Source organism: Bubalus kerabau, chromosome 5, assembly GCF_029407905.1.
Source record: "Bubalus kerabau isolate K-KA32 ecotype Philippines breed swamp buffalo chromosome 5, PCC_UOA_SB_1v2, whole genome shotgun sequence".
NCBI lineage: Eukaryota > Metazoa > Chordata > Mammalia > Artiodactyla > Bovidae > Bubalus > Bubalus kerabau.
The window spans coordinates 73,385,680-73,413,634 of NC_073628.1; the positions used below are offsets into that span (position 1 = coordinate 73,385,680).

General features: G+C 39.5%; 1 protein-coding gene across 17 annotated transcripts in view; it reads right to left on the reverse strand.

The window, feature by feature from the left end:
* USH2A (usherin) overlaps positions 1-27,955 on the reverse strand; it is a 1,013,951-nt gene that overhangs the window by 516,684 nt on the left and 469,312 nt on the right. For all 17 annotated transcript variants that reach the window (XM_055581875.1, XM_055581867.1, XM_055581860.1 and 14 more), the window contains 7 exons: positions 23,889-24,015; positions 19,276-19,377; positions 16,583-16,762; positions 11,708-11,838; positions 8,245-8,518; positions 1,368-1,571; positions 1,160-1,240 (listed from right to left, as the gene is read on the reverse strand). In XM_055581875.1, the coding sequence (XP_055437850.1) occupies positions 1,160-1,240; positions 1,368-1,571; positions 8,245-8,518; positions 11,708-11,838; positions 16,583-16,762; positions 19,276-19,377; positions 23,889-24,015 (1,099 nt within the window). The remainder of the gene's footprint in view (positions 1-1,159; positions 1,241-1,367; positions 1,572-8,244; positions 8,519-11,707; positions 11,839-16,582; positions 16,763-19,275; positions 19,378-23,888; positions 24,016-27,955) is intronic.

Here is a 27,955-nt window from a genome sequence, read left to right on the forward strand (position 1 = left end):
TGGAAACTCTATAGGCAGCAAACTTCAAAAATTCTTATCAGTATCCCATCTCAGTATTTAATTATCTTTTAGATTAAAAAGATTCCTCAAAGGCCGTCTGCACTAGTAACCTGTTATTGATAATAAATATGAGAGGGTACTTGGTAAAACAAACAAAAACATCTTTAAACAAATCATGACTTGTTAAGGACAACTCTTCAAGAGTGTCAATCATACAGAGATGTATTTGTCTTTCTGACAAATGTTTTCTCTAAAATGGTAGAAGGCTACTGATTCACAAAACTTCTCATAATAAATGCCTATTTGTGATGGTATTATGTGAAAAGATGTTGTGGTCACTGTCAGAAGTACAAAGTGCTAAAATATCAGTTATCTGAGATTAGATCCAATACAGTCTGTTTCCTAGTTGTTTCTCCATTCAACTCAAAGAAATTAGACCACTCAGCAATTTCTATCTTGGAAGAGGCATTCTAAGACCTTAACAGTAAGCATCATGGCAAACATCTGCCATTATATGATAAAAGACACATGCATGCAAGTTTAGTCATATCTAACTGTTTTGGAGACCCCATGGACTGTAGCCCACCAGGCCCCTCTGTCCGTGGAATTTTCCAGACAACCATACTGAAATGAGTTGCCATTTTCCTCTTCCAATGGATCTTCCTGATACAGGGATCAAACCTGCACCTCCTGTGTCTCCTGTATTGCAGGCAGATTCTTTTCCAACTGAGCCACTGCGGAAGCCCAATAAAAGACACATTTGCTTCCAACCACAGTGTGGGTTTCAAACAAGTTCCCCACCAAAGAGGCCAGAAGCTGCCTATCCTCACCTAAAGGTAACCCTGACTTTAGCTTTTGGGGGACTAAGCAACTTGTAAAGATTTCTAGTTCTTTGATGAATTACAGTCGATATGGGCCTTTATCAAGACAACTTGAACTTACTTTCTTTTGCATCTGAAGAGGAAAGACTCAGCCTGAACAAATCTTTATGAAATACTTGAAGAATCAAAAGTCCTGATCCACTAAGCATTTTCACCAACAACAGATGACTAGATCACAAACATGCTACTTGCTGCACAGGTGAGAGGCTTTGTTTTTCTTTACATGCACAATGTGTGCATTTGTGTGCGATACACATTTTAAGATAAACACTCTTTACCTGCTCCTGTTGTGCGGCCCCGGCTCCAATCGCTATGTACCGAACCTCCTTCATGTGAGGCTGTTACTCGATACAGGTATTCTTAAATGGAAATAAGAAGGAGGAAAGTTAACACAGGACTCATGGAGACTAGTGGTGGGCTGGCAGGGAGGGAAGAGGCGATGAGGAAGAGCCATGGAACACTGAATTTAGACCATCTCTGCATTACCTGTGAACGGCTGGAGATGGCTCTCATAAGCAGTCTGCTCTTCTCCCCGGTACACCAGGATGGAGTCATTTCCCCTGCACTTAGCAGCACTGTCAGTTGACAAGCATCCATCCAGATTGACTCTGACAGCACCACTGGACACGGATGCCAAGTTAATGACAGCACCCCGTGCAAACTTCACATCCTTCATGCAACCACCGAAACCTAGCAAACAGTGAGGGATGAGTATCACACAAAGGGCTTGAGTCCTTAATTAGCCCTCATTTTTGTCCCCTGTAGTACTACATTTTGATGAAGTTGGGGAGGTGGTTTAGACACAATTTTCAACCTTTCAAGTCTTCTTTGGGAGATCCTTTCTGCTCATTTATGCTTGCTTTTTACCAGACTAAGCTGTTGCAGGAAATATTTATATTTATGTTATTTTGAAATATATATATATATATATATATATATATATATATAATAGCTGATCATTGCAATTCAGCTGAAAAGTATGTATTATATCTTTTTAGGAGCAGTTTTTTTGCATTTTGTTTATTCCTATGAAATAATGTGTAGTCCAGTGGTGCTACATAATGTGTAGGCAATTACACATTATGGTGAGAGCATTTTCACATGTTCCTCAATCCTAGAAAATGAAGTTACCTGTATGCATAAGTCCATGTCTAAGTGCTAAAAACTAATATGTAAATGAGTATGATTATTCAAGAAGCTCACTAAGGAAAAAAATACACTCTCAGGTCCCCCGTTGCTCCGTGGTAAAGAATCCGCCTGCAATGCAGGAAACATGGGTAGATGTAGCTTTGGTCCCAGGGTTGGAAAGATCCCCTGGAGGAGAAAATGGCAACCCATTCCAGTATTGTTGCCTGGGAAATCGCATGGACAGAGGAGCCTGGCGGGCTACAGTCCACAGGGTCACAAAGAGTTGGACACAATTGAGCATGCGAGCATGAGGTTCTAATGCAGAACCGTAGGAGATGGTTAGATAAGATCACCAACTCAATGGACATGAGTTTGAGCCAACTCCTAGAGATAGTGAAGGACAAGGAAGCCTGATGGTCTGCAACCCATGGGGGTCGCAAAGAGTTAGACATGACTTACTGATTGAACAACAAGGAGAAAGAATGTAGTTCTAAAATACACTAAAATCATGAGTTATTGCAGTGAATTCCATAACAACCATTTCATAGTCACAGAACGAAGCCCCAGTTAAATCAGGACACTCGGGAGCTGTCACTGTGCTCCACCATTTTCACTGAGTTCCATAATCTTGACGGTGCAAAATGATTACCAGTTTCAGGTTCACAGTCTCAGGACAGGAACCAAATTCAACTTTGGCAATAGCAACACAAGAAGCATCCTGGAAAGTGTACTTTACTCAGTTGACTTTAGCCATGCTGCATTCAGTTCTGGGAAGTTTAATAGAGAAGGTGGAGGTTTCGAGGGTTTGAAGTGTGCGCTGACTGTTCTCTTCTTACAGAACCATGGGGCATCACATCACCTGGGGAGCAGCTGTAGCTTTGAATGACTTGCTATTTTGTATAAACAGAGATCAATTCTGCAAGGTTTGGCAGCACTCCGCTCACAAAACTGCACACAATTGTCAAAGAAGGGACAAACTGAGTTTGAGATTGCTGGAACACAGTCTCTTTCGTGAACAAAACACTGTCAAGTCTGAATGGCCCCAAACAGATAATTAGTTCTTTTCAAGATTACAGCCCACCAGCAAGAAATGGAAATAAAACACAATGCAATGCTGAACAGTAAAGTAAGTTAATTCTAACAATGACCATATTGTTCTCTTCAGCATTTATATGGTGTGTTATTCTGTCTTCTAACACATTAAGTTGCAGCCTATTTCCTTTTAAATGCCTTTGCTATTATTCACATTCCTTTAGGCCTGACTGATCAATACTGCTAGTCTATCTTCAACACACAGTAGATACTCAGTAAGTTGGGTAAATTGAGTTGAAAGCAATGAAGCTCAATATAAAAGCATCTCCTTGAAAATTCAGAAGCTAATTCTAATTTCTTTACAAGTAGTAATTTTCTGATGGCACAGAGCTGGGTCACCTAACTTCTCTGGTCCTCCAGTTTCCCTGCCAATAAAAGGATGAACAATTCACAGACAGCTTCGGCAAACATTAATGCACCCTTATAAGGAATGTCCCTTTATTGTTCAAGGGGTACAGAATTTCAGTTTCACAGAATGAAAAGACTGCTAGAGATGGATGGTGTTGATGGTTGCTCAAAAACATGAATGTACTAAATGCCTGAACTGGACACTTAAAAGTGATTAAGATGGTAAATGGTATGTTAGGTGTTACTGTTGTTTAGTTGCTAAGTCGTGTCCGATTCTTTATGACCCAATGGACTGTAGCCCACCAGTCTCCTCTGCCCATGGAATTTTCCAGGAAAGAATACTGGGTTGCCATTTCCTTCTGCAGGAGATCTTCCCAACCCAGGGATCAAACCCACATCTCCTATATTAGTAGTGGATTCTTTGAGTCATCTGGCAAGCCCCAATTGTATGTTAGGTATTTGTTGCTGTTCAGTCACTCAGCTGTGTCCAACTCTTTGCAACCCCATGGAATGCAGGATGCCAGGCTTCTCTGTCTATCACCATCCTCTGGAGCTTGCTCAAACTCATGTCTATTGAGCTGGTGATGCCATCCAACCATCTCATCCTCTGTCCTCTTCTCCTCCTGCCTTCAATCTTTCCCAGCATAAGGGTCTTCTCTAATGAGTCAGTTCTTCACATCAGGTGGCCAAAGTATTGGAATTTCAGATTTAGCATCAGTCCCTTCAATGAATACTCAGGATTGATTTTCTTTAGGATTGACTGGTTTGACCTCCTTGCAGTCCAAGAGACTCTCAAGAGTCTTCTCCAACACCATAGTTCAAAAGCATCCATTCTTCGGCATTCAGACTTCTTTATGGTCTGACATCCATACACGACTACTGGAAAACCCCTTAACTATACAGACCTTTGTCAGCAAAGTAATGTTAGGTATAAAGTGAAAGTGAAGTCGCTCAGTCGTGTCCGACTCTTTGCAACCCTGTGGACTGTAGCCCACCAGGTTCCTCAGTCCATGGGATTCTCCAGGCAAGAATACTGGAGTGGGTTGCCATTTCCTTCTCCAGAGAATCTTCCCGACCCAGGGATCGAACCCAGATCTCTCGCATTGCAGGCAGACGCTTTAACCTCTGAGCCACCAGGGAAGCCCCAATGTTGCTACTGCTGCTGCTAAGTCGCTTCAGTTGTGTCCAACTCTGTGCAACCCCAGAGACGGCAGCCCACCGTTAGGTATATTTAACTACAATTAAAATGTTAAAAAAAAAAAAAAAAACTTAAAGAAATATCTTAAACGTTAATACACAAGATACAATTTTAAATTTGGAAAAGACCACAGTCATAGGCTTCCTTCACTCTGGAGATAAAAAGGTGAAGAGAGTAGAGTGATGCTTCTATGTAGTAATTCTGCTTAGAAAGTGGGACTCTGCCCTCAGACCTTGGGGGTACAGCTACGTAGGCTATAGTGCAGGATCCTTGCTGTGCTATCCTTAGGGCAGTCAGAGGGTTTTGTCAAAGTTTGTACCATTCTTCCAACTCTGCACCATCAGAAACCCTCCCGCTGGAAATACTCCCTAGGGATCTCTGAAATATGAATGGGATGCAAGGATAAAAAGAGGGGAGAGGGGCTGTCTGTGGGAAGACTAGTGATGTCTCCTCGTCTTTTTTTCCCTGCCTTTATGAAAACTGAAAGTGACTCCCACACCTATCCTCCTCCCAGGTCTCTGAGTAACTGGAAGGTGGTCTAGAAGCCTGGGTTGACAAACCTGAGAGACACAGTAGCCCTCTGGGGGAGGAGTCCAACCCTGGGGCTCTTGGGCCTGCACGATGGTGGGCTGTCAGCCCCGCCCTTAACCCCTCTGCTCAGAGCTATGGACAGACCATAACCTGGGAGACCACATGCCATGGCCCACTCACTCCCAACCCAAGTGCCCATGGTCTACGGTGGTATATCTTCAGCACATTATGTTACCCAGTGTCTCAAGAACATAAAGGAAAATTAATCTGCCTTTAATTTAAAGGAAGACTGTGACAATAATGGATATTAAAAAAAAATAGCTCTAGTAGGACCACAAAATAGAGCCTTTGGAAAAGGTGTTAATGGAGAAGCATGTTGCTGTTGTTGTTTAGTTGCTAAGTCCTGTCTGACTCTTTGAGACCCCATGGACTGTAGCCCACCAGGCTATTTTGTCCATGGCATTTATCAGGCAAGAATATTGGAGTGGTTTGCCATTCCCTTCTCCAGGGGACCTTCCCGATCCAGGGATCAAACTTGGGTCTCCCGCATTGCAGGTGGATTCTTTACCACCGAACCAGCAGGAAAGCCCAGTGAAAAAACACAGAACCATTTTTATGATAGTGGACTGAAAAAAAATACAGTAAGTGAATAGGATTAGTTTTAGTTGCAATTTACTACATAAATGCAGCACCTTCATATTGTGAATGTTCTCCTGATCACTGTGTAAAACATGCTGCTACTTATATAAATCAGTACTATTCAAAGCATCTGAGTCAGAATCTTAGGAGACAAAGCCATTTAAATACCACATAAACTGCATTTTAAAAAAACCTTTCCTGGGCAATTCCAGTGGATCTTGAATAATAATAATAGCTAATTTTATTGAGTTCTTACAAAGTTTTAGCTACTATACTTCAATATTTTATCAGTGGTTTGAGAACCACTGATATGGATGATACTGCAATGATAAAAATTTAGTATTATCCATAAATAAAATATCTTCCAGTATCACAGTCTTAGTCATAGAGTTAGTCCCCTTGGGTCTATGTTGATGCTTTAAAGTTTCATCATTATCATCTTAATAATTCCAATTTTAGCCAGCTTTCTAGGACATTCATAATAATGGGTTTTGGTGTACTTTGACAGTAAAATGCTCAGCATACAGAGGATTTTTCCTAGACGTAAATAGAATCGAGTAATTTTGTTCTCATAAAGAGTTTTCAAGCTCTTTCTAACCTCAGAAACCTGAAAACCCAAAGAAGCCCTTATATGAATGTAATATTTTTAGCTGCTGTTACATCTTAAGTGCCTTGAAAATGTCATTACTGTCTTATACCCCAGATATTCATTAACTCCCTACTAGTACCCTTCTAAAAGTCTCCTTAGAGCTTGCCATATATTTTCTATTCAAAGACATTTAAATCTTTATGTACTTACCAAATAGGCAAAGACTGCTTCATGGAAATTTTAACCATTCAGGGTGCACAGGTTTTGAAATATGTTGAGAACATTTTCTACACAGAAGCATACAAGCACAGAAGCTGGAAGTTTCCGTGCTTTTCCCACTTCATAGAGAAAGGGACTTCAACCAGTGCCCATGAAAAAGAACACTTGACTATAATAAGGAAAGTGGGCTTTAACACCAGGCAGCCCAAGATGGGCAGGCTTGCCATCTGCTTAGCAGCCACCAACCTTCAGCAAATTACTTTCCTCCCTGCCCTCTAGTTTCCTAATCTTTAAAATGGGGATACAAGTAATAATACCTGTCTCATGGGCTTGCTATGAAGAACTGACCCAATTATTCTAACATGAGGCTCTCAGAACCACACCTGTCACATAATATGAACTCACATACAATTAGCCTTTTTTAATCAAGAATTTCTCCAATTATGTTCAAACTCCCTATATGAGTTAAAGGTTTCCTTTAGCTATACATCATACACTTGTACTTTTTCCTTTCATTGATGGTTATGAATATTAAATGACATACATATTTTTCACAGGTTATGTCAGAAATTAAAGCAACCTCACATTTTCATGTGCTTTGCTGCATGAGAGCTCCATGGAAATGCATGGAAACAAATAGCACTGATGTCAGAAAAAAAAACCCAGGGTTTTTAAGGCCATTTTTCCTGGCTGTGCACACTAACCTATTTTTTAATCTGTAAATACGGATAATGATGAGCATTTAAAAGAACCAGAACCACATGCATATCCAAGAAAAACATACAATGAAACATACTATGAGTGAGTGAGTGAAATTACTCAATTGTGTCCGACTCTTTGCGACCCCATGGACTACAGCCCACCAGGATCCTCCATCCATGGAATTTTCTAGGCAAGAGTACTGGAGTGCGTTGCCATTTCCTTCTCCAGGGGGTGTCTTCCCGACCTGGGGATCGAACCTGGGTCTCCCGCATTGCAGGCAGACGCTTTACCGTCTGAGCCACCAGGGAATCCCAAACATACTATATATATATGTGTGTGTGTGTGTGTGTGTGTGTGTGTGTGTGTGTGTGTATACACATACACATATACATGTACACACAAATATACATGTATATATATTAAAATTATATCCGATAAAGATGTTTGAATAAATATATTGATTTATTATTTATGGAGCCTGTTAGGCTGCAGTCCATGGGGTCGCTAAGAGTCGGACACGACTGAGCGACTTCACTTTCACTTTTCACTTTCATGCATTGGAGAAGGAAATGGCAACCCACTCCAGTGTTCTTGCCTGGAGAATCCCAGGGACGGGGGAGCCTGGTGGGCTGCCGTCTATGGGGTTGCACAGAGTCGGACACGACTGAAGTGACTTAGCATAGCATAGCATAAATAGGTATGATTTAACATATAAATAGATGTAACAACATACTCTTAAGGGCAACATACAAAACTATTTGAAGAAGTATGTTGTGATTTTTTTTTTTAAGAGCACAAAATTCTTCCAGAAAATAGATGAATAGATGTTGCTTTCAGATCAGTTCTACTGCTCTGTCTTGAAACACAGAACCACCAAGACCTAGTAGTACTAGGGCCGTACTTCCGATGAAGTTTACCTTGTTCCAGCTTCAGGTGTTTATAGGAGTCATGCAGCTCCCGTGGGATTCCTCCCACATAGACGGGGGAATTCACCATCAGCGCCTGGGCTCTGGACTCTGACACGCGCTCCATCAGTTCATTCATGCTTGCTGATATGATGGAATCATTTTTTTTAATGATCACTTTATTCCACTTTCCATCACAGTAGGACAGCCCCGGCCAAAGATCCACTTGTGTAAAAGTAAGACTAGTATTTAACCGGAAGCTCAATATTCCACTCTTCAGCTCCATCTGTATTTCATATTAAAAAGAAAATAGGTATATAAAAAGACTGCAGAATAGCAGTTTGGGAGAGAACAGAAGGTCAACTTCTTGAAGAAAAGCAAGAAATTTCCCTGAAAGTACTCTATAAAAATGTCCCACTTTATTCTAAGCAGAACTGGAGCAACATATAATGAAGCACTTTGCAAGCTTATAATTGACATGAAGGATGTTGTAATGAGTCAGACACATTTATACCCAGTAATGATGATATGATGTAATGCAATATTATATAGGCAAAACCTTTTTTTTCTTTTTGAGGCAACACAGGTAAAAGATTAAACACTAGCCTAAGTGACTGAATCACTGAAGAGAACAGAGCGGTTTAAACTCTGACTCTATTTTTATTTGAATCTTTAGAAAATGAGAAAATACTACTTCATATATCAATTTAATTTAGGAGGAAAATATGACAAGACAATAAGAAAATGAAATGTCAAGCCTGATTAAGCTTATTTTAACTGCTTAGTGAACTCAATTTCAAATTTGTAAGATGTATTTTGATTCGATATTTCAGTGTTCTATTCTAAATCTCTAACTAACATAATTGCTTCTATGTCTGTACCTTTAGATTAAGGTGCCATTTTCTAAAATGAACATATTTCATCCACATTTCATAGTAAAGGAAATGCCTCCATATGTTTTTCTTCAAAATGTTACTCAATAATTATTTTACCTACTATGTTCTTTTTTTTGGGGGGGGGGGCTCCAAATATCACTGCAGATGGTGACTGCAGCCATGAAATTGAAAGATGCTTACTCTTTGGAAGGAAAGTTATGACCAATCTAGATAGCATATTAAAAAGCAGAGACATTACTTTGCCAACAAAGGTGTGTCTAGTCAAGGCTATGGTTTTTCCAGTGGTCACGTATGGATGTGAGAGTTGGACTGTGAGGAAGGCTGAGTGCCAAAGAATTGATGCTTTTGGACTGTGGTGTTGGAAAAGGCTCTTGAGAGTCCCTTGGACTGCAAGGAGATCCAACCAGTCCATTCTGAAGGAGATCAGCCCTGGGTGTTCATTGGAAGGACTGATGCTGAAGCTGAAACTCCAATACTTTGGCCACCTCATGCGAAGAGTTGACTCATTGGAAGGGACTCTGATGCTGGGAGGGATTGGGGGCAGGAGGAGAAGGGGACAACAGAGGATGAGATGGCTGGATGGCATCACTGACTCGATGGACGTGAGTTTGAGTGAACTCCGGGAGTTGGTGATGGACAGGGAGGCCTGGTGTGCTGCGATTCATGGGGTCGCAAAGAGTTGGACATGACTGAGCAACTGAACTGAATTATGTTCTTATTTTGTTGGAAGTCAAACTGGTAACCAGAGGATACTTGAACATTTGAGAACATGATAATGAAACAAATTAATGTAATCTGTTAGTCACTCAGTCATGTCTGACTCTTTGAGATCCCATGGACCAGGTTGCTCTATCCATGGAATCTTTCAGGCAAGAATACTGGAGCAGGTTGCCATTTCCTACTCTCCAGAGGATATTCTCAACCAGGGATTGAACTCACATCTCCTGCATTGTAGACAGATTCTTTACCATCTGAACCACCAGGGATGTCCATTAAGTAATGCATTTTAAAAAATTATTTCTTTCCTATGTAAAAATCATCTTTGTGAAGTACATCAGGTAGTCATTCATTTTGTATCCCACCATTCAATAAATATTGATTTTCCCTATTGTGTTCTGTGATTATATGTGGTAATATGTTCTGCTATTATATGAGAAAGTGTTCCCAAGAATTACACTGTCTTAATAGCAGAGGCAAGCAAGCTGTGTGTCCTCAATCCTTCAGTTGTGTCCAACTCTTTGCGACTCTATAAACTGTAGCCTGTCAGGATCCTCTGTTCATGGAATTGTCCAGGCAAGAATACTGGAGCAAGTTACCATTTCCTACTTTAGAGGATATTCCCAACCAGAGAGCGAACCTGCATCTCTTTTATCTCCTGCATTGGCAGGCAGATTCTTTACCACTGTGCCACCTGGGAAGCCCTTAGGCAAACATGTGGTAATGTTATAAATAAGACTGGAATGGGGTTCAATGACATCAGAGACAGGATATACCTTTTGTTCCCTAAGAACTGGGAAAAGTTTGAAGTAAGGTTTTTGGAAGTAAGAGTCATGGAGAATCTTCAGCAGGATAATTAATGCCTTCAATGGCACAGGAACATGTTTGAGCAGATTAGACTTAGAAAAAGGTACTAAATTAGGTAAAATTATTCTGGGGAAAAGAGAAAGTTTTAGTTCTGCCAGGTATGTAAAAGAAAAATTTTGGAGGATTTTGTATAATAGAGAAAAATAACTATCTTTCTGTCATTTGTCTGACACCAAAAGCCCATATTCTTTTTACTAATATTTTCAACTAAAAGTTCACCCTTCTGGTGTATGAAGTACATCCTATAAAATGTTCATAGTAGCCTTATTCATGATAGCAAAAACATGGAATAACCACTACCTCACTGAAAGTAGAAGAGATATATTACTCAGACATGAAAAATGAATAACTTGAATAACTCAGAAACAAAGTCAAGGGCTAAAACAATTGCCTAAGGATAGAGTATAATACCACTTTTACAAAATTTCAAAAACAAGCATTTTTATGCATTCACTCACAGTGTCCAAACTATAAAAATGCAAATGGATAATAAACACAAAATTATGATTACATATTACCTCTAGAGGGAGCTAGGGAAATGGGCCAAGAGAAACTCTAGAGGTGGGTGCAAAAATGTGATAATATTTTAGTCCTTTGGTGGTAAGTTCATGAGTGTTTCTTATACTATTGTATTTTATTTTATGTATATGTGTATATAATATTAAATAAATATACATATATTTTTACATTATAAAAAGGTAACAAACATTTTTCATATATAAGGGAACTAAATTAAATTTTATTAATTCCTTATATTTAGGATGTTTTGTTAAAATTATAATCTTAAAAATATAATGGTCATTTAAAAAATCATGACCCTAAAATACAAATGTTTCATAGGACTACAAAAGTGAAAATGATGTGGGGGAAAAAAATAAAAACAAAAATGAATTTGAAAAGAAATTGAAATCACATATAATGTTAACACACGGTTTGTTGATTTTAAAACTGCATCTAACATTATAAAATAAATTTAAATAAATCAATTCACATACAGCAAGAAAATCAGGTCCATCTTTGTTGTAAATGAAAAGCAGCAATCCATTCAGTTGGTCAGTTCTGAACTTAAAAGAAATTTCAAAGTCCATTCCACCATGAAACAAGTATGGATAAAGCTCCAGGAACCCTTTAGAGAAAACGACATGTGCAAATTAGCATGTGCAGAGCAATACCATTAGCTTCTTTAGGGGGTCATAAGACAACCTCAGGTCATATTCTGTCATTTAATAAATCTCTCACAAAAGAAGATGCAGATCAATGTCAAGAAAATCACCTTGTAACTGTAAAGAAGTGGAAGAATGAACTTCACATATCTTTTAAGAGGAAGCAATTTACTAATTCATGGACAATTAAGACTATTTTGCTGTTGTTGTTCAGTCGCTAAGTCATGTCTGACTCTCCGTGACCCTGTGGACTACAGCAAGCCAGGCTTCCCTGCCCCTCACCATCTCCCGGAGTTTGCCCAAGTTCATGTCCATTGAACTGGCGATGCCATCCAACCATCTCATCCTTTGTCACTCTCTTCTCCTTCTGCCTTCAATCTTTTCTAGCATCAGGGTCTTTTCCAATGAGTTGGTTCTTCACATGAGGTCGCCAAAGTACTGGAGCTTCAGCATAAGTATCAATCCTTCCAATGAGTATTTAGGTTTGATTTCCTTTAAGATTGACTTATTTGATCTCCTTGCTATCCAAGGGACTCTCAAGACTTTTCTCCAACACCACAGTCTGATGGCATCAATTCTTCTTTATGATTCAACTCTTACATCTATACATGACTACTGGAAAGACCATAGCCTTGACTATATGGACCTTTGTTGGCAAACTGATGTCTTTAACTTTTTTTAACACACCATCTAGGTTTGTCACAGCTTTCTGGCCAAGAAGCAATCGTCTTTTAATTTCATGGTTGCAGTCACCATCTGCAGTGACTTTTGAGCCCAAGGAGAAGAAATCTGTTACTGCTTTCACCTTTTCTCCATCTATTTGCCATGAAGTGATGGGACCATATGCCATGATCTCAGTATTTTAATACTTAGTTTTAAGCCAGCTTTTTCACTCTCCTCCTTCACTATCACCAAGAGGCTCTTTAGTTCCTCTTCGCTGGGGCCATTAGAATGGTATCATCTGCATATCTGAAGTTGCTGATATTTCTCCCAGCAATCCTGTTTCCAGCTTGTAACTCATCTAGCCCGGCATTTCACATGACATGCTCTGTGTATAAGTTATATAACAGGGTGAAAATAAGCAGCCTTGTTGTACTCCTTTCTCAATCCTGAACCAGTCAGTTGTTTCATACAACGTTCTAACTGTTGCTTCTTGACCTGCATACAAGTTTCTTCGGAGACAGATAAGATGGTCTAGTAGTCCCATCTTTTTAAGAGTTTTCCAGTTTGTTATGATCCACACAGTCAAAGGCTTTAGCATAGTAAATGAAACAGATAGATGTTTTTCTGGAAATCTCTTGCTTTCTCTATGATCCAGCGAATGTTGGCAATTTGATCTCTGGTTCCTCTGCCTTTTCTAAACCCAGCTTGAACATCTGAAAGTTCTAGGTTAATATAATGCTAAAGCCTAGCTTGAAGGATTTTGAGCATCATCTTACTAGTCTGGGACATGAGTGCTTTTGTCTGGTGGTTTGAACTTTCATTAGCACTGCCCTTCTTGGGAACTGGGAAGAGGATTGACCTTTTCCAGTCCTGTGGCCAGTGTGGGGTTTTCCAAATTTGCTGACATACTGAGTGCAATACTTTAATAGCATCATCTTTTAGGATTTTAATTAGTTCTTCTGGAATTCCATCACCTCCACTAGCTTTATTGGTAGCAGTGCTTCCTAAAGCCTGCTTGACTTCACACTCCAGAATGTTGGGCTCTGGGTGAGGAACCACATTATTGAGGTTATCTGGGTCATTAAGATCTTTTTGTACAGTTCTTCTGTTTATTTTTGCCATCTCTTCTTGATCTCTTCTGCTTCTATTAGGTCTTTACCATTTCTGTCCTTTATTGTGCCCATCTTTGAATGAAATGTTCCTTTGATAATTCCAATTTTCTTGGAGAGATCTCCAGTCTTTCTCTTTTGCTGTTTTTCTCCATTTCTTTGCATTTTTCACTGAAGAAGGCCTTCTTGTCTCTCCTTGCTATTCTCTGGAACTCTGCATTTAGTTGGGTGTACCTTTCCCTTTCTCCCTTTCTTTTCACTTCTCTTTCCTCAGCTATTTGTAAAGCCTCCTTAGACAACCACTTTGCCTTCCTGCATTTCTTTTTCTTTGGGATGGTTTGTTTGCTGCCTCCTATTCAATATTTGGAGAAGGCAATGACAACCCACTCCAGTACTCTTGCCTGGAAAATCCCATGGATGGAGGATCCTGGTAGGCTGCAGTCCATGGGGTCGCTAAGAGTCAGACACGACTGAGCAACTTCCCTTTCACTTTTCACTTTCCTGCATTGGAGAAGGAAATGGCAACACACTCCAGTGTTCTTGCCTGGAGAATCCCAGAGACGGGGGAGCCTGGTGGGCTGCCATCTATGGGGTCGCACAGAGTCGGACACGACTGAAAAGACTTAGCAGCAGCAGCATACAATATTATGAACCTCTGTCCATAGTTCTTCAGGCACTGTTAACTAGATCTAATCCCTTAAATGTGTTTGTCACCTCCACTGTATTCATAGGGGATTTAAGTCTTACCCAACTGGTCTAGTCATTTTCCCCACTTTATTTTAAGCCTGAATCTTGCTATGATAAGCTGCTGATGTGAGCCACAGTCAGCTCCAGGTCTTGTTTCTGTTGACTGTATTCAGCTTCTCCATATTTGGCTACAAAGAATGCAATCAATCTGATTTCAGTATTGACTATTTGGTGATGTCCATGGGTAAACCTGTCTCTTGTGTTGCTGAAAAAAAGTGTTTGCTATGATCAGTGCCTTATTTTGGCAGATTTATGTTAGCCTTTACCCTGCTTCATTTTGTACTCCAAGGCCAAACCTGCCCATTACTCCAAGTATCTCTTAACTTCCTACTTTTGCATTCCAATCCCTTATGATGAACAGGACATCTTTTTTTGGTGTTAGTTCTAAGAGGTCTTTTAGGTCTTCATAGAACTGATCAACTTCAGCTTCTTCGGCATTGATGGTTGAGGCACAGACTTGGATTACTGTGATGTTGAAGGGCTTGCCATGGAAACGAACTGCAATCATTCTGTCTTTTCTGAAGTTGCACCCAAGTACTGCATTTCAGACTCTTTTGTTGATTATGAGGGCTACTCTATTTCCTCTATAGATTCTTGCCTACAATGGAAGATATAATGGCCATCTGAATTAAATTCACCCATTCACATCCATTTTAGTTCACTGATTCCTAAGATGTTGATGTTTATTCTTGCCATCTCCTGCTTGAAGTGAAGTGAAGTGAGAGTTGCTCAGTCGTGTCTGACTCCTTGTGACCCCATGGACTATAGTGTCCATGGAATTCTCCAGGCCAGAATACTGGAGTGGGTAGCCATTCTCCAGGGGATCTTCTCCAGGGGATCTTCTGAACCCAGGGATCGATCCCAGGTCTCCCTCATTGCAGGTAGATTCTTTACCCATTGATTCACCAGGGAAGCCCATTTCCTGCTTGACCACATCCAATTTACCTTGATTCATGGTCCTAACATTCAAGGTTCCTATGCAGCACTGTTCTATACAGCATTGGATTTTACTTTCATCACAGACACATCCACAAGTGAGCATCATTTCTGCTTTGGCCCAGCTGCTTCATTCTTTCTGGAGCTATTAGTAATTGTCCTCTGCTCTTTCCAAATAGCATATTGGACAACTTCCAACCTGGGAGGCTCATCTTTTGGTGTCATATTTTCTTTTTCTTTTTCTTTTTTTGTCTTTTTATACAGTTCCTGAGGTTCTCATGGCAAATATAGTGGAGTGGTTCGCCATTCCCTCCTCTAGTGGATCACGTTTTGTCAGAACTCTTCATTTTGACCCGTCCGACTTGGGTGACCCTGCATGGCATGACTCATAGCTTCATTGAGTTATACAAGCCCCTTTGCCATGAAAAGGCAGTGATCCATGTAAAATTAAGACTATTACTGTTTTACTAATATGTAACTAGTAACAATAAGTTGCATTGATATAAGAGAAAATCTGACAAATGACAGTGATGAGAAAAAACAATGAAAAAATATACAAAGTATGATATTATTTAACTTTCTGTTCTGAAGGTAGTTTAACGAACTTAATATCTAACTAATTTAGCCATAAATGTAGCAGGCAATAGTGGGCTGTTATTGAAAAACAAGCCATGTTTGGTCAAGCCACCATATTCCCTTCCAATCCTTACCCTGAGTGGCTGCTAGACAGAGACTGTAGGTTGGGGTTATGCTGGGGACACTTCACCTCCCCTTCTCCGCAGCCTTTGGAGCAATGGCAATGATGATGGTTATATTCTCTAGCTTTCCCTTAAGGACCTACTTACCCCATTACATAGCTGAAATTTTACTCTTAGGAAAACTACTGGTCTGTATAATGGGATGCAACAAATATCATACAGATTAGCCTGACAAAACAAAATTCCTTTGAAACATCTAAGGAAAACTATATTCTAAGTAAAACAGTGGACTCACAAATGGACATTAGTGCCACTATCATATGTAAACTCAAAACTGTCAGAGATCTTACACATGAATATGTATTTATGAATCTTACAATTTATAGTATATATTCCAACATTGAAAATATGTGTATGGGCATCATGGCATAACTAGGTGTTTCTGTGACAGTAGGTTCATATGAGGTCAAAATCATCAGATCGGGGAGACTAAATTATACCAAAGATAGAACATACAAGTTAAGCAATGACCAATGTCTGTTTTAGACTCTTACCTGTCCCTAGAAACTGGGCTCCCTCTTGGAGTGAAGTGGGGCAGCCCTCCCAGTCGTTATGCACATTGGTTTGCTCTTCAGAACTCTGCCAAACCAGACGCTCCCAAGTAGCAGAAGGATTATAATTCTTCATGAAATACACATCCTTGAGACAGCCCACAAAACCCTTTTGGACTATGTCTGCAGGGGTTGATAGATATCAAGAAATATGTACTGTGAGAAATTTTTTTCATGCAATTAATTTGATATGCCATTAAAATAAAAGAAAGAGGCTATAGGTCTCACTGCCTTCTTCTGACAAACTTCTTAATAACTCACATAAACACCCATGCCAAAAGCTATGGTAAGTGCTAATAATTGGTATGCTATGCTCTAGTTCAAGAGTCATCTTATCTGGAGAAAGAGATGTTTGCACAAAAACCTTGGTTTTATAGTAATAGCAAGATCATTGCATCTTGAATTAACAAGGAGATTTCATCTGCTTCTGGTCTTAAAAATAAAAGTGCCAGTCCAGGTTCAATGCACGATACTGGATGCTTGGGGCTGGTGCACTGGGACGACCCAGAGGGATGGTGTGGGGAGGGAGGAGGGAGGAGGGTTCAGGATGGGGAGCACATGTATACCTGTGGCGGATTCGTTTTGATGTTTGGCAAAACTAATACAGTGTTTCAGGTTTAAAAATAAAATAAAATTAAATAAATAAATAAAAGTGCAATTCTGTTCAGTTCAGTTGCTCAGTCGTGTCTGACTCTTTGCCACCCCATGAATCATAGCACGCCAGGCCTCCCTGTCCATCACCAACTCCCAGAGTTCACCCAAACTCATGTGCATTGAGTCGGTGATGCCATCCAGCCATCTCATCCTCTGTTGTCCCCTTCTCCTCCTGCCCCCAATCCCTCCCAGCATTAGGGTGTTTTCCAATGAGTCAACTCTTTGCATGAGGTGGCCAAAGTATTGGAGTTTCAGCCTCAGCATCAGTCCTTCCAATGAATGACCAGGACAATATAACACATTTTAAAAGCAAGATTTAAAGCAAGTCTATCTATACAATCTATATTTTATAATTTAGTACCCTCAGCATTATGAACGCAGTCTGCTATACAAGTAAAGCAATGTGTGCACTTAGTCACTCAGTTGTGTCCAACTCTTTGTGACCACATTGACAGTAGCCCACCAGGCTGTTCTGTCCCTGGGGATACTCCAGTCAAGAATAGTGGAGTGGGTAGCTATTCCCTTCTCCAGGGCATCTTCCCAATCCAGGAATGGAACGTAGTTCTCTCACATTGCAGGCAGATTCTTTTCCATCTGAGCCACCAATTGTTAGGCATTAATATAATGTTACACTTACTTTTTGAACTCCCCAGACCAAGTAAGTGTGGGGCTTATGAACACAGTAAAAGGGTGGTCATAAGGGGTTGAGAAAGAGAAAAAGTGAGCAGATAATCGAATTAGAGAGCAAAAAAATAAAAAAGTAGAGAGGGCAAGAAGGCACCTGGAGCTGAGGTTGCGTTTCATACGGCAATGTCCCTACAGGTCAGTGAGAAGCTGAATTCTCAGCTTTTGAGTTCACGACCTGAACCCCGGGAAGGTATTTACCAGTGATCAGTGTTTCACAAAGTCAGTTTATATGCACAATGTCAAAGGATTTATTTATAATGGAGTGATGTCCTCTACAAGAGGGGTAGTTGGTACTGGGGTATGCTCTCCTCCTGGTTCCTGCATGTACCAGAGCCAAGAAGCATGTGTGTATGTGAGTGTGTGTATGTGTGTGTGAGTGGCTCAGTTGTGTCCAGCTCTTTGCGACCCCATGGAATGTAGTCTGCTAGGCTCCATGGAATTGTCCAGGCAAGAATGCTGGAGTGGGTTAACATTTCCCACTCTAGGGTATCTCCCCAAACCAGGGATCGAACCCGTGTCTCTTGCGTCTCCTGCATTGGCAGGCAGATTCTTTACCACTAATGTCACCTAAGAAGCATGCTTGATGGGAAAATAATTCTCTCTTTCAGTGTGCGTGCGTGTGTGTGTGTGTGTATGTGTGTGTGCATGAATGCTTTCAGGAGATTTCACCACCAGTCTAGAGGGACCAAATGAAAACTCTCCACTCTCTACAGGTATTTCTAAGGAGGTAACTAAAATAAGTCTAGAGAATTTAAACATATCCCTCTTGAAAATTCAAAGTTTTTCATACCTTTGACCCCCAAATTATAAAACTTTGACTTAAATTAGTATAATGTATTTCAGCAAAAGTTTAATTACCTTCTTTGATATATCAAGAACTGGGTTCTAAGAATTTAAATATAAATAATACATGGTTCCTTTAGAAAATAAGAGATCTAAAGGAAATTTTTGACATAGTGATGTAGGAAATACAGCATGAGGTAGAAAATAATATAATTATCCATACTTTAAAATGATATAGTTTGATTCTACACTAAATTGTGGTGGTGTTCATTCACTAAGTCATGTCTGACTTTTTACAACCCTATGGACTGTAGCCTGCCAGGCTCCTCTGTCCATGGGATTTCTCAGGCAAGAATACTGAACAGGTTGCCATTTCCTTCCCTAGAGGATCTTCCTGACCCACAGATGGAACCCACATCTCCTAAATTGCAGGAGGATTCTTTACCGCTGAGCCACCAGGGGAGCCCCAATTATGGAGACACATATAAATTCTATACTTTCCCCAAACTCACCAGAATCCTTTCTGAGGATGGTGTAACCCTGTGGCAGCCCACCCACAAACACTCCTGTGTTCTCTCCAATAACAGTACCACCATTCATGGTGGCTGAAGAGCCTGTGGATGGAAAAGCAGATGAGAACTTCAGCAGGACAATCTATTCTACAAATTTAACGAATGATTAAACCCTTCCTTGTGCTTCTGGATGCACTTTCCTCCTGGTTCTCTGCTATTGGTCACTTTTCTTCACTGATTCTTAATTATCATCCCAACATCTTGATGTTAGAATAACCCAGACCTTGTCTGTTCCCAGATCTCCTTACCACCTGCATAAACACCATAAATCCTCTAAAAGGATGAAGAGAGAGCTAGACACCTGTGAGAACTCTGAAAGGGCCGGGGTCCTTCTGTGTGCTGCATACCAATGCAAATCTCCTGTTAAAATACATACTATCTGGCTCTTTCCAGAAGAGTTTTACTAAGCCCTAATGTAGAGCATGACTGCAAGGTTTGGGTCTTGAGCAACTGGAAGAATGTAACTGGCATAAGTAGGGTGGGCAACCTAGTTGGAGAAGCACATTCAGAGAGAAATGTTAGAAATTTAGAAAATTTAGAAATTCCTAACTAACTCCATCATTCTTTGCGAGAATGGCATTTTTTTTTCCCCCAGAGCCCAAACCACTCTAATTATCCCTACTTTTATCTGGGACTGTGGCTTTAAATACATCCTAAGCTGGTAACTCCCCATTTTTATCTCTAATCTGGAACTCCTCTCTAAACGTACTGGGATCCAGGACTCAGCATGATATTTCCACTTGGATGCCTCATAGGTACCTAACACTTAACATGTTCAAACCAAACTCTGGACATTTCTCTCTGAATCTGCTTCTCCAACTAGCTTGCCAACCTAGTTGTGCCAGTTACGTTCTTCCAGTTGCTCAAGTCCCAAACCTCACAGTCATGCTCTACATTAGGGTTTAGCAAAACTCTTCCGGAAAGAGTCAGGTAGTATGTATTTTAGTCTGTAGACCATACAGCCTCAAGCAATCGTAGACAATACATAACCAATGAGTGTAGTTATCTCTAATAAAATTTTATAAAAACCTTTCTAGCCACCTCCCACTACTCACCAATGGCCTCTGAGGAACTACAGGGGCTCCTCCTAATCCTCCATCTTAATCAGCTTAGGGAAACGTTTCTTAAGATTGGGGTTGAATCTCTTCTAGTCCTGACACCAGTCATATACTCTGGGCTATAATTACCTCATGACTGTAAAGAACCCTCTGCCTCCGAGTTGTAAAACAGTTCAAATAGTGAGGATCACTAACAAATCTAAAGAGGTTCTTGTCTCTGGGACCTATTCCCTTTCCTTTAGGCCCTTTGAGAGATACATGCCTTTTTCTCCTTAGTTCCTCTGTCCCTACCCATTTATTAGGGACGATTACTATTGCTAATGTTCCAAAAGGGAGCAATATTTCTTGAATTTCAGAGTAGTCATCAAAATAAACAGCCAGTTGAATTAAATAACCCTTTGGCATCTTTTATTTGTTCTGTCTTTGACAGTTCTAGAAATGGTTTTGGAAACACTGATCATTTGTCCCTACTGAATCAGTCTCCACTATCCTTATGGGCAAAATCTCCAACTGACATTGGCAAAATTCACAGCATGCCCGCTCCCATCTAGATTCAAGTAGATCCTTCAAAATCTCTTCCCAGAATTAATCAATACCCTATAAGTATAGAAGCCCTTCAAGGCATAAAGTCTATAATAGATTACAAGGCTCAAGGCTTTATTATCTGCATACTATTTCCTGTAATGATGCCATTTCATCTGTGAGAAAACCTAAGGGCAGAGTGGAGGTTTGTCCAGGACCTCAACATTGTTACTCCCTGACACCCTGATGTTCCTAACCTTCAGATGGTCTAACATCTATTCCTACTGGAAGCAAATTCTTTACTGCAATTGATTTATTCAGTGAATTCTTCAGTATTACACTTGATGAACTAGCCAGAATCTTTTTACCTCTACTTGGGAAGAAAAACAATTCACCTGGACAGTAATGCTTCAGGGTTTTACTGAGTCCTTCTTATTTCTTGTAAAACCTAAAGGTTGATCTAGATGATATAAAGTTCCCTATAGGTCTACTCTGTTGCATGTGTGAATGATTTGCCTCTTTGATCTTCTTAAGCCTGCTCACAGGAAGACAGCAACCATTTACTAAAGCTGTTAGCCTTAAAGGGACATAAGGTCACCAAAGAAATATTGCAGTTTGCCCAAAACCAGGATATTTAGGGCAACTGATATCAGAACAAGGGCTACTCTTATATCTAGGCACACTTAATAGTGATTGAGGAACCTATTTTACTGTCCAAGTACTTCAACAAGATTGTGCTGTTTGGCAGTTTTACAACATTTTCACTGTGCTTACCACTCTCAATCCTGCGGTTCAGCTGATCACAGTAATGGCATTATTAATACTCAACTGGCAAAATTAGTAGAGGTCCTACAAGTACTTTGGCCCAAAGCATTGCTATTGGTCCCTCTAAATCTCAGATCCACACTTTTTGGAACTCAAAAATTCTCACCCTTTGAAACAGTTGCAGGACACCCAGCACATTTGGTTCCTGCTTTTTTGGCCTCCAACTGAAAAAGGAGAGATATTCCAATAATGTGAAGGCCAAATTTCTCCTATTAAAAATAACCATGTTTAGGTAGAGCAATCTTTTTATACTGTGCTCTCAAGAGAGGAAGACTTTCCAACCTGAATATTTTATCTATTAGAAAAGATACCTCCAGAAGAACTTTCTTCAACCTCATGAGAGAAGCCTCATCAGGTATTGCTAAGCAAGGCTTGTGCCACGAGAGTCCAAGGAATAGATTCCTAGACTCAGGTGACAAGCCTAAATAAAGCTCCAAATTCTGAAGGAACCTCAAATAATCTGGTGATATAAAAGTAATTATTTCCCATAACTGAAGCAGATGACATCTGATGAGGCGACTTCTTGAAGATGGTTGAACCAAGTCTGTTGGAAATTTATTGCTAAACATTGGTGATGACATAATGCTTCAGATCGTCTCCAGTGTCCTTGATCTTGATAATACAGAACAAGGACTGTAGATACAAACGGTCTGAGAGTTCTCCCTCCTACTTCCCCTTGCTACTCAAATATGAATTCAGTAATTTCCCATTCTGTGCTATTCCTCTCTGGTGCAAGATACCATACTCAGGAAAGGTAGTTCCTGAAGTTAAGGGGAAAAAAGCCATTGAAACTAGAAAACCTGACTCTTGATCAGTGGTACTCTGAAAGAGAAATCTTGATCAAGGGAGGGGAAATATAAAAAAATAACAAAAAGAAACCTCAATTAATAGATCTGGAAGGCCAGAAAGAGGAGCTCTCATGTGACAAGTCTAACAGGAAGAAGACTCTTCTTTCTTGGCAATGGCTTGGCCAATGAAAAGACACATGCTTGTTTACTTCAGCTCTTCAAACTTCCTTTTCCACTCTATAAAAGAGTTTATCTTCCATTGCTGTATGGGGGCTACATATGGCACCAAGAATGCAACCTAGATGCCCATCAACAGATGAATGGATAAAGAAGTTGTGGTACATATACACAATGGAATATTACTCAGCCAAAAAAGGAACACATTTGAGTCAGTTCTGATGAGGTGGATGAACTTAGAACCTATTATACAGAGTGAAGTGAGTCAGAAAGAGAAAGACAAATATCATATTCTAACACATATATATGGAATATAGAAAAATGGTAGTTAAGAATTTATTTACAGGGCAGCAATGGAGGAACAGACATAGAGAATGGATGTACGGACATGGGGAGAAGGGAGCAGAGGGTGAGATGTATGGAAAGAGTAATATGGAAACTTAATTACCATACATAAAATAGATAGCCAATGGAAATTTGCTGTATGGCTCAGAAACTCAAACAGGGGCTCTGTATAACCTAGAGAGGTGGAATGGGGATGGAGGTTCAAAAGGGAGGAGATATATGTATATCTATGGCTGATTCATGTTGAGCTTTGATAGAAAACAACAAACTCTGTAAACCAATTATATTTCAATTAAAAAAATAAATTAAAAAATATGTACAAAAAAAAAAAAAGATTGCAGACTCTGAACTGAAATTCTTTGCTGATTCTGAATAAACCCATCTTTGCTGGAGAAACATCTATTTGTCTTAGGTCCATACTTCCATCTTTATTCCCCTTAAAATTTATCCCCCAAAGAGTACCCAGAGTGTTAATTTTAAAGAAAGAAGTCATATCATGTCATCTTCCTTTCAAAATTCTCCAATGACTTCCCTCTTTGCAAGTAAAAGTAAAGCAAAACTAAGTAAGAGCCTTTGCAAATTGTAAAGACCTGAAAATGACACAAAGTTGATAATGATGACTTTGCTCTTATTTTTGCTTTATTGAACCCTGCATAGAGGAGAAAATAGTTGCCAAGATTTCATCATTTTAAGAACACCCCAAAAGCAAAATCAACAGCAATTTAGATGAAGAAGGGATAAACAGGTGAAAAAAGAGAAGAAGAAATAAAAACATAGAGGAGTATGGCAACATCAGCATATCAATAGAGGCATTTATATTTGTCAAGGAAGCTCTTACCTGTGAACAGCCCATCAAGTGTGATTTGGCCCAAACCTTGATGCCTAATAGCAATTATCTCATGCCATTTGCCATCACTATATTGTTTACCATCATCATTAGTTGTGGTAACTTCCACTGCAGACCCCTTAAGGGAATTAATAAGTAAAAAAAAAATCAGTGAGTAAATATACATGTTCGGTCAGTTCAATCAGTTCATTCATTCAGTCATGTCTGACTCTTTGCGACCCCATGGACTACAGCATGCCAGGCTTCCCTGTCCATCACCAATTCCCTGAGCTTGCTCAAACTCATGTCCATTGAGTTGGTGATGCCATCCAACCATCTCATCCTCTGTCGCCCCCTTCTCCTCCTGCCTTCAATCTTTCCCAGCATCAGGGTCTTTTCTAATGAGTCAGTTCTTTGCATCAGGTGGCCAAGTACTGGAGTTGAACCTTCAGCATCAGTCCTTCCGATGAATATTCAGGACTGATTTCCTTTAGGATTGACTGGTTTGATCTCCTTGTAGCCCAAGGGACTCTCCAGAGTCTTCTCCAACACCACAGTTCAAAAGCATCAATTCTTCAGTGCTCAGTTTTCTTTATGGTCCAACTCTCACATCCGTACATGACCACTGGAAAAACCAAAGCTTTGACTAGATGGACCTTTGTTGGCAAAGTAACATCTCTGCTTTTTAACATGCTGTCTAGGTTGGTCATAGCTTTTTTTCCAAGGAGGAAGCATCTTTATATACATGTTACTCATACATGTATATTTGTTAGAAACCAATTTACAAATTTCAACACAATCCTGAGGCAAGCATGTACACATTTCAAACAGAAACTCAAAGTTAAAGTTGATACATCATTCTGGCATTTCTCTGATGTACTTCTGCATTACCATGAGGCTCAAATCTGAAAAGAACTCTTCAGAATGAAAATCTCTTATAAGTACACTTGGATTTTGAGTAACTATACTCAAACATAAGTAGCTATACTCAAACAAAAGGTAGTGAATTTTCTATTCTAATATTTTAAATTTGGGGCCAGAAATATGAAAAAGACAAGACTTTGAAACTAATATAGTACCATTAAAATTATTCTGCTCTAAAGATAGTAAAATGTGTGGCAAGTTAGTTTCTTTTACCTTCACTACACGATGAATACCAAGAAGGAATTAGATTCGCTTTAAAAATTAGTTACTAGAGGTTATCATATTGAGTGAAGAAAGATGGAGAAAGAAAAATATAGTACAATATCCCTTATGTGTAGAATCTAAAAAGAAATTATACCAATGAGCTTATTTACAAAACAGACTCACAGACTTAGAGAATGAATTTATTGTTGTCAGGGGGGAAGCATGAGGGAAAGGGATAGTTAGGGAGTCTGGGACAGGTATGCACACACTGCTGTATTTAAAAATGATAACCAAGGACCTACTGTACAGCACATGGAGCTCTGCCCCATGTGAGTGGGCAGCATGGGGTGAGGGAAGTTTGGAGGAGAATAGACAGATGTACATGTATGGGTGAGTCTCTTTGCTGTCTACCCAACACTACCACAACATTGTAAACTGGCTATACGCCAATATAAAATAAAACATTTAAATTAAAAAACTAGTTGCTAATACCTTTAACATAAGTATTGTGGTTAAACTTAGTACTCAGTGATTTGTAATCTAAAATCAAGCATGTGCACTTTTGCTTAAGGTAATAGTATCCGATTTAAAAATGAGTTCCTAAATGGATAAAATCAGGAAATGGCAGGTATTTAGAGATTAGCTCAGAGGAAGTGAGGATAAGAAAATAAAGAGAAGAGATCCCTTTCATCTTAACAGTTTGGGGCCATGTATATCATGGTTAGCACAATGGTACGTTTTTTAATGTTAGTGAACACATAAGACTAAGTAAAAGATATTTCAACTTTGCTACCATCATCATTTGAGCTTCCCTAGTGGCTCAGATGGTAAAGCATCTGTTTGCAATGCAGGAGACCTGGGTTCGATCCCTAGGTTGGGAAGATCCCCTGAAGAAGGAAATGGCAGCCCACTCCAGTATTCTTGCCTGGAAAATCGCATGGACCGTGGAGCCTGGTAGGTTACCATCCATGGGGTGGCAAAGAGTCGGACATGACTGAGCGACTTCACTTTCACTTTTCACTTTCACCATCATCATTTAAAACTACTATGATTAAAGAAAAAAAAAAACAGAAAATTACTCCAAACCTTCTAAAGGAAAACAATTTTTGCTTTCTTTCTTAACAAAGTAGATCTCCTTAGCAATAATTGTGTGAGCGTCCTCAGTCATGTCCAACTCTTTGCAACCCCATGGGACTGTAGCCTGCCAGGCTCCTCTGTCCATAGAATTTTCCAAGCAAGAATACTGGAGTGGGTTACCATTTCCTTCTCCAGGGGATCTTCCCAAACCAGGGAACAAACCTGTGTCTCTTGTGCCTCCTGCATTGGCAGGCAGGTTCTTTACCAGCTGAACCGCCAGAGAAGGCCCTTAGAAATAATTAACTTCAATCAATACAATATTTTAAAAACAAAACCAAAAAAAGATTGGATAAAATATTACAAAATAAATGTTTAAATTACTTGGAATGTTTCACCAAATTCTAATTATTTTGCTATACTGGTTTTCAAAACTGATAAAACTGACAATTATCTGATGTAATATGGTGATGGTTTAATATCACAAAAGTACAGTATTAATCACACCATTGTCAATAAAACGTTTATTTATATTCCTCTAAAATAGCTTCAGCAACATACCCTGTCCATTCTATGCATTTAATTGGCTCCTGTCAGGCCTCATACAGAGGATGACAACATGTATGACATACAGGATTTCATATTACCAAAAAAGAGCTTTTAATTTCCCATGAGTAGGGGAGGGTTTGCTTCTCACATGGACAATACCCTAACTTTTAAAGGCAACTCAATCAGCTAGAAATATGACCATTTTGATAAGTTCTCAAATCTTTACAAGTTGACTTTCCATATAACTCTTTCTTTCTACATATTCTTTTATTTTCTTCAACCCAATTTCAACAGTTTAATATTTTACAAACACACATTTCATTATCGTAGTTTAATAATTAAAACCAGAACTGGTGTCGTGCCCAATTAATGTGCCCTGGTAGCATGCCCATTAGTTTTTCCATTAGTGAATTCAACAATACTAATGGGATTACTAGCATGGGATGCTAATTGGGCGTGACATAAGAAACTGGCTTACTTCTTAGCATACCCTTGCTAATGATGAAATTAATGAGCATTTTATTAAATGCTGTCTCATCAAAGTGTACTTAGTTAGCGTTAAAATTGTTACAAACGATGCTGCATTCTAAAGATCAGGTGTCTGAGTAAGTGGTTCTTCATATTATGTTTGGCAACAATCTGAAGCATTAATAGTTCTCTCCATCAGAAATCACACTTACTGGTGACACATTCAAATACATAACAGATAGCCTCACTATGCCAAATTTTCTTCACACTTAGGGGAACTCAGCATACTATTTTTTTGATGATAGTTAAAGATATTTCCCCCACCAATATTAAGAGAATAATTCTGCAGTTAAGTCTAGTGTCAAGTCTGGTGCAGTTTGTTCTTTCCATTTGGAAAATATTAGACATGTTAAATAGATGCTATTCTGAATTTTTTGAAAGCTTTCACTTTCACCACTTCTGTAAGTGAAGTCAGTTTATTATGTGAATGAACATAAAACATTTAAATGAGAACCATAAGTCATTACTAGTCAATAAAATATCATCTGATCAAGTATTTCCAAATTGAAATTAATCTAATAAAAATGGGAAGACTATAGTCAACTTTTTGAGACAGTAAAAAATACAGCAGTTTAAAAATGGAGTAGTTTTTCTTTAGTGACTCCTAACAAGTATGGATGTGAGAGTTGGACTGTGAAGAAGGCTGATCGCCGAAGAATTGATGCTTTTAAACTGTGGTGTTGGAGAAGACTCTTGAGAGTCCCTTGGTCTGCAAAGAGATCCAACCAGTACATTCTGAAGGAGATCAGCCCTGGGGTTTCTTTGGAGGGAATGATGCTGAAGCTGAAACTCCAGTACTT